The sequence below is a fragment of the Xyrauchen texanus genome, chromosome 29, assembly GCF_025860055.1.
Source record: "Xyrauchen texanus isolate HMW12.3.18 chromosome 29, RBS_HiC_50CHRs, whole genome shotgun sequence".
In the NCBI taxonomy this organism is placed as follows: domain Eukaryota; kingdom Metazoa; phylum Chordata; class Actinopteri; order Cypriniformes; family Catostomidae; genus Xyrauchen; species Xyrauchen texanus.
Window position 1 is genome coordinate 31,431,408 of NC_068304.1, and position 11,715 is coordinate 31,443,122.

At 38.9% G+C, this 11,715-nt stretch overlaps 1 protein-coding gene across 4 annotated transcripts in view; it reads left to right on the top strand.

The window, feature by feature from the left end:
* LOC127622900 (latent-transforming growth factor beta-binding protein 4-like) overlaps positions 1-11,360 on the top strand; it is a 62,080-nt gene extending 50,720 nt beyond the window's left edge. For all 4 annotated transcript variants that reach the window (XM_052097051.1, XM_052097055.1, XM_052097052.1 and 1 more), the window contains 13 exons: positions 223-345; positions 512-643; positions 1,141-1,266; positions 1,421-1,564; positions 3,149-3,400; positions 3,635-3,706; positions 3,821-3,949; positions 4,314-4,457; positions 4,824-4,976; positions 5,317-5,590; positions 6,145-6,395; positions 7,285-7,434; positions 10,718-11,360. In XM_052097051.1, coding sequence (XP_051953011.1) covers positions 223-345; positions 512-643; positions 1,141-1,266; positions 1,421-1,564; positions 3,149-3,400; positions 3,635-3,706; positions 3,821-3,949; positions 4,314-4,457; positions 4,824-4,976; positions 5,317-5,590; positions 6,145-6,395; positions 7,285-7,434; positions 10,718-10,854 — 2,087 coding nt within the window. In that variant the 3' untranslated portion in view covers positions 10,855-11,360. The remainder of the gene's footprint in view (positions 1-222; positions 346-511; positions 644-1,140; positions 1,267-1,420; positions 1,565-3,148; positions 3,401-3,634; positions 3,707-3,820; positions 3,950-4,313; positions 4,458-4,823; positions 4,977-5,316; positions 5,591-6,144; positions 6,396-7,284; positions 7,435-10,717) is intronic.
* Positions 11,361-11,715: the final 355 nt, after the last annotated feature.

Consider the following 11,715-nt stretch of genomic DNA (forward strand, 5'->3'; position numbering starts at 1 on the left):
AGACCAAAATATAAGTTGTTATTCACTGGAAAAAAAGTCTCCTATGATACAAGAAATTAGTGTTTCATGTTTCATGTTCAAGTTTTATTGCATTCATGTCAATCTGCATCATACCTGATGATTTGAATCCTCCAGCATTACAGCAGACAGCATATTGTCAGGAATACAAATGTTTCACTGATGAATTGTGCTTGGGATGATGTCATGCTGGTTTGTTACCAGATGTTGATGAGTGCGCACGCGAGGGAGTTTGCCAGAGTGGCCGCTGCGCCAACACAAAGGGTTCATTCCTGTGCCACTGCCAAACCGGCTTTACTACCAATCCAGAGAAAACAGCCTGTCTAGGTATAAACTTAAACACATCCACTGTCAATCACAAATATGCTAAAAAAGCATAATGAATCAGGTGCCAAATCAACGGAAGCAGTGAATGAACAAAATCAAAATGCAGTTGCAGGTTCAGTGCATGTGTGGGGTGGTACTTAATTCAAGCTCTTCTTTTTTTCTGCAGATGTGAATGAGTGTGAGGACTCAGAGGGGGCAGTGTGTGGATCCCAGCGCTGTGAGAACACCATTGGATCTTTCCACTGTGTGGCATCCTGTGAGCCTGGATACCACATCACTGCCACAGGAGAGTGTATGGGTAAGCTGTTGAGTGCATAAATCAAGTACCAATAGAAAGAACATACTTAATCTGTGGTTTACCAAGAAGCAGCCGTGCTAAATTAAATGTAATTCACATGTAAGTAATAGTACATGCAAAACAATCTCACAATAAAATCATGAAAAATATACAACTCAATACAAAGACATTAAATATACCTAATTTAATGCCTTACAACAGTACTGTATACAGACCCACCAAATACCTAAAATCAAAATCCTTCAGGAAATGGATGTGTCTCCCAAAATATATCTATTTTACATCTGCGTCTTTTTATAAGTAATTTAAGTAGGCATACAAGTTTTTCTTAAAATGGTCATACCTGCACATAAGCAACCTTTACTGTCTACCAGAGGGTAACAGCTCATGCTTTGTAAATATATAGTGTGTAGATGCATACATGCTCTGTATAAATGTGCAGAATGAAAATGAATTCTCTCTCTCTCTCTCTCTCTCTCTCTCTCTCTCTTTATCAGACATCAACGAGTGTGCCAATGAGACAGTGTGTGGACCCCACACCTTCTGTCAGAATCTGATTGGCACATATCAGTGTATCTGTGACCAGGGCTATGAGTCCACAGGCGATGGGCAGGCGTGTGTGGGTGAGCCACGCTAACACACACATGCACACTGTTAAACTCTATCAATGTCTGCAGGACAGTTGCCCACATGCAAAATGTATTCTTATAAAAAATTTAAAAAATCTCTCTCTTCAATCTCTCTCTTGTATGTCACTCTCGGCCTTGTTCTATGAAGACATAAACGAGTGTGAGAGGATGCAGGGGGTGTGTAGATCTGCGCGCTGCTGGAATGTAGAGGGATCTTTTATGTGCGAGTGTGAGAATGGGCAGGAGGAATTTGAGCCGCACTCTGGGCAGTGTGTGAACAGAGCGAGCTCAGGTAATTCACAGACACAAACAATCACACACAATCACACAGACACAAGTCTGATCAGTTTCACTGCTGCCCTCTAGTGTTTGTATGGTTAGTTTGTAAGAATTATTTTTTGTAACTGAATAGGAGCAGTTTAAGGAATACAGTAGTTCACCCAAAAATGAAAATTCTCTCACTTATTATGTATGACGTTCTTCTATTGAACACAAATTATGATTTTAGGAGGATATCTCAGCTCTGTACCTCCAAACAATGCAAGTCAATGGGATCCAAACTTTGAAACTTAAAAAGCACATAAAGGCAAAAGTAATAGTAAAAGTTATACAGATAACTCCAGTGGTTAAATCCATGTCTTGAGAAGTGTATGGTAGCTTCTCATATTGATCTATGGGTGAGAAACAGATCAATATTTAAGTGCTTTTTACAATAATTTTCCTCCCTGCCCAGTAGGTGGCGATATGCAGGAATAATGCGAATCGCCAAAAGCAAAAGAAGAGCGCTTAGGAGGGCTGTTTGAAAGTGTATATATATATATATATATATATATATATATATATATATATATATATATATATATATATATTACATATAAAAGACTTAGAAATGTTTCTGTTTCTCACCGAAACCTCTCATATCGCTTCTGAAGACATGGATTTAACCACTGGAGTCATATGCAGAAACATGCACAGGGGAGTGGCTCAGTGGCCCAAGCCACTTCCCCTTTGCCCTCCGGGCTGAGGTGCTTTTCTGGAGAAAGAAATATATTTTCAAATGTTCACATTGCAGATGCTTTTTATCCACAACGTCAAAGCGATCAAGACACGATGAATAGTAAAACACTCTGTGCGTAACCTCTTTGTGGTCGCTATAATGTGGTCCGCTCTCGGTGGGGTGCGTGGTGAGTTGTGCGTGGGTGCTGCGGAGAATAGCATTAAGCCTCCACACTCGCTATGTCTCCGCGGTCAACAAGCAACATAAGATGCACGGATCTTAAAACAGGATGAGACAGAAAGAGAAAGAGTGGAGAGAGGCTGCTTTCTTTGCAAAGCTGGATTCAAAACACCAGTAAGCAAGCAGGTGAAACATGTGATGAAAATATATAGCAAAAGATCCAGCACACTGTGTCTCCAGGAAATAATTGGATTACTTTTATGCTGACTTTATGTGCTTTTTGGAGCTTCAAAGTTTTAGACATGTTCTTTTGCATTGTGTGGACCTGCAGAGCCGAGATATTCTTCTAGAAATATTAATTTACTGTATATTTAGCAGAAGAAAGAAAGTCATGCACATCTGGGATGGCATGAGGGTAAGTAAATGATGAATTTCATTTCTGAGGAACTATTTCTTCAATGTGTCTTTTAAGGTTTCAGACAACAGAAATCCAAGGATTTAAGAACCACATGTTTTTGCACCTTAGTTTTAATTAATGTTCTTTTTAGACTGTGGAGGAGGTTTTAATTTCTTAAATGTACATTATGCTTATGTACCACATTAAAAAAAAAGGATATGTTTATGGAAATGTGGACTTTGTTACAGTTTTATTATGTGAGATTTTGTACTTCAGGATTGATGTGCATGGATTTATCACAGGTCAGCTGGTTCAGTCTGGTGGATCCTCGTCTTCCTCTGGTGGACATGGTTCCAGTGGGTCCTCTGGGTCAGGATCTAGCTCTTTGCCACAGTCTCGGCCTGGAGAACTGAGAGAGTGTTACTACGGCATCTCTCAGCCATACTCATGCAAGATATTGAAACAGAACACCACTCTGCAGGAATGCTGCTGTACTATTGGACAAGGCTGGGGCCACCTCTGCCAGTATGACATCTGCCCTGAGTCCAGAACAGGTGAAAACAAACACACACACACGGGGACATAGACTTATATTGTTGCATTTTTATAAAACAAATTTTTTTTTCCATAAACTATAGCTAAGAGTGTAAACATACACATTGACACACATAAGAAATGCTTATAGAGTTTTTGCTATTTTATTTTTTTGGATGTTTTTGCACCATGTCAAATGTGTGTGAGTTTTGCATTGTCATCAGCTCATTTAATCAATAACTCTCTCTTTTTAGTGGAATTCCAATCATTGTGTCCCAATGGAAGGGGCTATGTTACCGCAGAAACAGGAGCATTCAGCTACAAGGGTGAAAAATTTGATTTGACAAATACACTGACACTGTTTAAGCTCATAAAAACGTCCCATAAATCTCTTTCAGTGTTTGTTCTTTCTAATCTGAGCGTGGTTGACTTCCAAACAGATGTGGATGAGTGTAAGCTGTTTGATCCAGAGGTGTGTAAGGGTGGAGTGTGTGTCAACAACATTCCTGGATATGCCTGTTACTGCCCCAGCGGATTCTTCTATGACATAGAGCTGCTGGAGTGCATCGGTCCGTCTTCAAAACATCATACAACTTATTATCATATACACTACAAGTTAAAGCTCAAAAAGCTGTTCAATTTAAAGGCTTATGTTGAAACACTTATAGTTAGTTTTAGACATTTTTGATATATAAATATATATTTTTTTAAAGTTGATTGAAATGATGATTTGTAAATATCAAGTATATTGATAAGTAGTTCAATTCAATTAAAATGACTATAAATTAGACTAGGTCACCCAATATTTCTATGTATTTTATGCTTATTAGAGTGTCATATCTTTAACTTTGATTTAATCGTTGAATTAATTGTTAACATTATTGGAATCTGTTGCAAGTTATTTTGTTTTTGTCTCTTTTTCTCTTTTTGTAGATAATAATGAATGTGACAATGAGAATGTCTGTCCTGGTGGTACATGTGTTAACACACTGGGCACATATTACTGCACATGTGAGCCCCCTCTAGTGTTGGATGACACACAGCACAAATGCATCAACACAAGTGGCCTCACAGAAGGTAAGAGATGCAGGAAAACACACAGGTGCCAAAATTGACTTTTTGCCATTCATGTCAATAGCAAGTAAATTGAGAAAATGTACAGGCCATGAAACTGTATTTTGCATTATTTGTATTTATTTATATATATATTCTGTAAAGCTGAAATGGCCAGCATCATCCATTCACAGACAGCCATGTTAAAATAACATTATTAATTATAATATAAGTATTGATTACAAATGTCCCATGTCTGCCTAAGCTATAGGATGTCCCTTTGCTCCCTTGTTTTTTCAGCAGGGTTACAGGACATTTTTGTTCCTAACAGTGTATTGTAGTTTATTGATGTGCTTGTCATCTTTGATTTTTGTTTTGTCTTTTTCTCAGATGAGAACTTAAATTTATGTTGGCGACATGTCACAGCTAGTCTGGTGTGTCAGAGTCCTTTATTAGGAGCTCGGTTGACTTTCACTGAGTGCTGCTGTTTGTATGGAGAGGCTTGGAGTTTAAAATGTGCCCTCTGCCCTCGCAGAGACGAAGGTACACACAACGATATACGCAATTATTCTATCTGTTATTTTCCTCTGATCAATCTTCCCTGTTGGAAAATCCATCTTAAGTTTGTAGCTGTGGTACAGTATATGTACTGGACACAATGGCTTGTTTTTAGCTGGTCATTAGCTGGTAAAAGCTGGTAAAGTTTGATACACCATCTTGGACCAGCAACACAACAAATACCAACTGGTCATACAGTTTTTGGTGACTGTAGCCATGTGCTTAGACTATCTAGAAACACGCTACCATCTTAAGGTACTGTAGATTATCCAGCAGGTTTTATCTCTGTCATGATGTCATTAATGTGTTGTTTACTCCTGATTAGAGGCCTATGAGTCTCTGTGTATTGAGCTGGGTCCTCCTCCTTACTCCCCTCTGTATTATGAGCGCTTCGGCCCTGGACCTGGAAGAGGAGGATACCGCCCACCTTACGGCCCCCCTGAGTATCCCGAACCACTGCCTGGACGCCCAGAGTACCCCCCTACTGACTACGATGACTACAGCAATGTGGGGGCAGGTGGACGGAGGTCTGGGCTGAGAGCCAGACCACCCACTTCATATGGACTCCCAGACTCCCCCTACAGACAGCCAGCCACAGGGTACACATAAGTACAATTGCTTAATGGACTAATTCTTTATATCATTATTAAAGTTAGTTATGAGACAAGTGGCAGAAAAATAACATAGAGTGCTCTGTTCCTAAACCTAGTGAGCTCCCTTCTTATGTACTGCCCACATAGACTGCTGTCTATGTACACAAGAGACACGACTCACAATTGTTTCCAATTTTACGTTATTTCGTTACTTTAATAACTAATACCATTGCACATACAAATACTGTATTGGGTAAAATAGTTTGTTAGTTTTGTGTATATCAAAAGACATCAAAGCGCAGGTTTACAGAGGAAAGCATTCAAAAAACAGAGCGAATTGACCAAAACACATTCAGCGTGAACGGCACCTTAGAGCCTTTTTGCTAAGAATGTGCCTATTATATCTTAAATGCTGTCTAGGTAGTCGGCTCACTAGGTTTTGAAATTCTGAGCCAATAAAATTTTGGTCAGATTTTCACATTGGAACAATATTAATTACCTAGTCTGTGATCAGACTGTGAATAATCATACTAACCAGTGAAATGTGTTTCCACTTGAAGTCGTTATTATGAGGAGGATGATTACGAAACCGCCCCCGGTCCTCCCTTCGGTATTTCGGATCCTCGCAGTGAACGAGCATTTGAGGCACGACCCCTGCCAGCCCGTCCAGATGGACTCCCACTAAGCTTGGCCCCCCTCCCTGATAACTCCCCCTACAGCGAAGGTGAGGAGGAGGAGGACACATGGAGAGCCCCGGCACCAGTCCCAATATTTCCCAATAGAGGAGAGGGTCCTCGGAGAGTCTATGAGCGTGAGTTCAAAGCTGGGTAACACACAATATTTAAGGAAAAGTTCACCCCAAAATAAAAATTCTCTCATCATTTACTTACCCTCATGCCATCCCAGATGTGTATGACTTTCTTTCATCTGCTGAACTCAAATGAGGGTTTTTTGAAGAATTTCTCAGCTCTTTTGGCCTATACAATGCTAGTGAATGGGTGCCAAATTTACAATGCAAGTGCATGGGTGCCACATTTTGAAGTTTAAAAAATCACATAAGTCAGCATAAAAGTAATCCATATAAATCCAGTGGTTAAATCCATGTCTTCTGAAGCAATATGATAGGTGTGCACGTGTGTGTGCGTGTGTGTGTGTGCGCGTGTGTGTGTGCGTGCGCGTGTGTGTGCTTGCATGTGCGTGTGTGTGTGTGAGAAACAGATCAAAATTTAATTATTTAATAAATGTAATATTTTTTTACTATAAATTCTCCTCCCTGCTCTGTTTGTGTTTTTGGTGATTCACATTCTTCATGCACATCGCCCTCTACTGGGAAGAGAGAAGAATTTGTAGGAAAAAGGACTTAAATATTGATCTGTTTCTCACCCACACCTATCATATCACTCCTGAAGATATGGATTAAAACACTGGAGTCATATGGATTACTTTTATGCTGCCTTTATATGCTTTTTGGAGCATCAAATTTGTGGTACCCATTCACTTGCATTGTATGGACCTACAGAGCTGAAATATTCTTCTAAAAATCATAATTTGTGTTGTGCAGAAGAAAGAAATACACATCTGGGATGGCATTAGGGTGAGTAAATGATGAGAGAATGTTTATTTTTGGGTGAACTAACCCTTTAAGTCTAGACAATGAAAGCTTGATTGTGATAATGTCTGTTTCATTTTGTGTGTTTCAGGGAGGTATGAACCATATGGAAGTCTGAGTTCAGAGGAGTGTGGCATCCTACAGGGTTGTGAGAATGGCCACTGTATCCGCGTCGAGGAAGGTTACACCTGTGACTGTTATGATGGTTATCAGCTTGACATCACCACTATGACTTGCATAGGTAAGACTTGTTTATTGTTTTTGTTTTAATGGGATGAATTGTCATAACCGATATGTGTACATTTGGATTTCCAAAGAATTTGCACCTCAAGAAAGGAAAAAAAAAGACTAAATGTACAATGTAACAAAGATATTTGGGACATCAAAAAGGAATAGTTCACCCAAAAATGTAAATTCTCTCATCCTTACCCACCCTCATGCCTTCCCAGATGTGTATGACGTTCTTTCTTCTGCTGAACACAAACAAATGTTTTGAAGAACATATTTCAGCTCTGAAGGTCCTCACAATGCAAGTGAATTGGTACCAAACTTTTGAAGCTCCAAAAAGGACATAAAGCAGCATAAAAGTAATCCATACAACTCCAGTAGCTAAATCTATCAAGAAACAGATCAATATTTTAGTCCTTTCACTATCAATTCTCCTCCCTGACCAGAAGGTGGCGACATGCATGAAGAATTGCCAAAAGCAAAAGAAGAAGAATGTAAAAGTAGAAGCAAAAGTGGAAATTGGTAGTAAAAAAGGACTCAAGGATGGATCTGTTTCTCACTCACACTTATCATGTTTCTTCTGAACTATTATTTTTAAGAGGTGGTCACACGACACTTTGCACTCCATTCACTACCATTGAAACATCCAAACGCGGGAGACCGGAAATGCAATCTCATTCATGCGAAAGAATTTCATACTATGCTGCGTATAAAAAGTTTAAAGTTTGGTGAACTTTGAACCGCAAAGCTGTACAACGAGAGGATGCGTGACCAATTGAAGATTGAAGTGTCACACGCTGACATCTTGGCTCAATATAAAGAATACATATTTTAAAGCTGCATGTTTTATTGTTCCAGGAATGTGAGTAAACAATATGTTTTGTAATTTTTATATACATTTTTTTTTTATTATTTACTTACACCAGAAGCCCTCCTGCATGACATTATATCCTGGTCCGTTGCATTGTCCAAAATAAAATTGGCGTGACCCTAGTGTGACCCCCCCTTTATTTGAGACATTAGAAATAAAGGTTAACAGCAAGTAAAGACGCTAACTGCCACCCCTGGAGTCACAAGTTCGAATCCAGGGCGTGCTGAGTGACTCCAGCCAGGTCTCCTTAGCAACCAAATTGGCCCGGTTGCTAGGGAGGGTAGAGTCACATGGGGTAACGTCCTTGTTGTCGCTATAATGTGGTTCTCGCTCTCAGTGGGGCACGTGGTGATTTGTGTGTGGATACCTTGGTGAATAGCGTGAAGCCTCCACACACACTATGTCTCCACGGTAATGTGCTCAACAAGCCATGTGATATGATGTGTGGATTGACGTTCTCAGATGCGGAGGTAACCGAGATTCATCCTCCGCCTCCCGGACTGAGGTGAGTCACTACCACGTGGACTTAGAGCACATTGGGAATTGGGCATTCCAAATTGGGGAGAAAAGTCTGGAGGCTGTCAGTCCCCACCATTATTCCTGACATCCGCTTTTGAGTTCCTCCCACAGAAGAAAAACAGTCGTTACCTTCAAATCAAATACCTTGAGATTAGTAGGCTTTAAAGACCTTTTTACACTTTAAAGCAATTCTGTTGGCTAAAAGGCATGATTTTTTTGCTTACAAATTACAATTATGTTAACATAATGTGAAACCAAATTATTGGCATAGCAGATCTTGTACACTAGGGTATTCATTTATGGTTTGTGCTCCTAAGATCATCTAATATCTTTCATGTTTTATAAAGGCTGTATAACTGATCTTTTGTAGTGTCTAGTTGTGTATCTGTTTGGATCTGCCATGTAACATTAAGAGTAAAGGTTTTGATGACACATACATATATTTTCCATTATGTAACTAGGAGTTTCAGTCAATACAGTAAATTTGGTTCAAATTAAAATGGCATACTCATACAGTCAGCCAGGTTTTCTATAAAGTTAATGATCAGAACACTCTACAAATGGGCCATTTTTAGCTGTCGACATTTAACAAGACACTACACATGTTTATAACTGAGAGAAAATGATGCGAACCTGAAGTCACAGTATTACTCTGATGGCGTCCATTTCTTTAAAAGTTTGTGGCCTTGGAGCATATCTGTAAGTGCTTGATTCCATGCTCATGAGAGCACTGTGACTCTGGTCTTTCCCTGATAGTAAAACGAAGTGTGATTGGTTGAAGATAGAACGTGCTACGATTGGTCCGAGTAATGTAGCCGTTATCTGATTGGCTTGAGTAGATGATGGGTGGAGTCCAACAATTTGTATATTGCCCACAGCTCTCACACAGGAAGTGTTTCAGAATTCACAAATGTGAGCTGCCGTCCACAAATGCACAGCAAGCGATCCACAAATGAATGCTGGACAGGGTTGTGTTTGTGAGTTAAAAAATATTTTTGTAAATTATTTTTTTATTTGCAAATCTAATTTTATTTATTTACAAATTCACTTTATTTTTGAGAGTCTCCTAACATATACTTGTAAATCTCATTCTTTTTATTTGTGAATTAATTTCATATTTGCGAAACATTTATTTGTGGATCTCATTAAATTTATTTCTGAACCATTTTTTTTATTTGTGAATCTCTTTCCATTTGTATGTTAATTAGAAACAATTCCAACCCCATACTCTGAGAGTATGCAATTTCACTGACCAGACCGATCTCACAGTAAAATCGAAACAGTCCATTGGCTTTTCTATAGCTAAAATCAGTCTGTGCTCTATGAAATGTAAAACACTGCCAACAGTGTCCAAAGCGGTAACTGTTGTTTGGCATATGGGCACTAAATACGAGTTGTGAGTTGTTTTCAGCTGTACGGGGCTTAATATTTTGAAGTTAAAATGTAAAGTTAGAGGCAAAAATGCTACCTCAGAAATGCAGTCGTCATTTATTACGCAAACGCGATTACTTTCTAGTTTCAACATTAGATTTGAACCCAGGTCTTTAACACTGCTGATGTAATGCTCTACCATTCGAACAATAGTTGAAGGTTTTTAACATTTGAGTTGATGCAATAATGCCTGATAGGAGATGGTGCTTGTCCTCACATGCTCTAAAATAGGGCCAACTGCCTCTCTCCCACCATCTTCCTATTTATTAGCAGGCTTGTCTTCTTTTTTCCCCTTTCTAAATAGACTTAGCTTAAATGTTCTTTTATTTTTTTAGTAGTGCAGCCAATATTGACTGCTGTTCACCGAAGGGCGTATGTACTGTGTTAGGTGCTGTATTCTGCATTGCCACTAGGGGGTGCTGATGCAGCTATAACATTATAATGTATGCTTCCATTTGTTATTGTATCCCTGTAGATGTTGATGAGTGTGAGGAGGAAGACACACTAGACTGTATTAATGGTAGGTGTGTGAACACAGAAGGCTCGTACAGGTGTGTGTGTCTCAGAGGGTTCATCATGTCCCGAAGACCCAACCACTGCATTCCTGCTTAATTACTCACAGACTGTCATGGAATTCACTCTGACATCAATGCGTACAAAGCTGGACTGTGAACCTTCTGTCAGACAATGCTAGTTTGTTTGTTTTTTCACATCAGGTCTGTAGTATTATAATATTACCTTTTCCCTCTTTTTCGTCCACATTGCTGTAAATTGTTTATTTTATTACTTTATTTACAACATTTGTGTGTATATCTAAAAGTCTAGTAGTGCAGATTTACACGAAACACACAGGAAAGACTCGAGAGCTCAGTACTTTTGTACTCAATAGAAGTTAGATGTTAAATGTAAATGACCTGACTTTGAATGAATATCTTGATGTTTGTTGGACTCATGCAACCAAATAAACCAAAAGCTCTTAAAAATACTATAATGTTTACTCAAATTTCATATTTATATACCCATATCAATGAAGGCAATTCCGTGTATACTATATACAGGTCCTTCTCAAAAAATTAGCATATTGTGATAAAGGTCATTATTTTCCATAATGTAATGATAAAAATTAAACTTTCATATATTTTAGATTCATTGCACACCAACTGAAATATTTCAGGTCTTTTATTGTTTTAATACTGATGATTTTGGCATACAGCTCATGAAAACCCAAAATTCCTATCTCAAAAAATTAGCATATCATGAAAAGGGTCTCTAAACGAGCTATTAACCTAATCATCTGAATCAACTAATTAACTCTAAACACCTGCAAAAGATTCCTGAGGCTTTTAAAAACTCCCAGCCTGTTTCATTACTCAAAACCGCAATCATGGATAAGACTGCCGACCTGACTGCTGTCCAGAAGGCCATCACTGACACCCTCAAGCAAGATGGTAAGACACAGAAAGAAATTTCTGA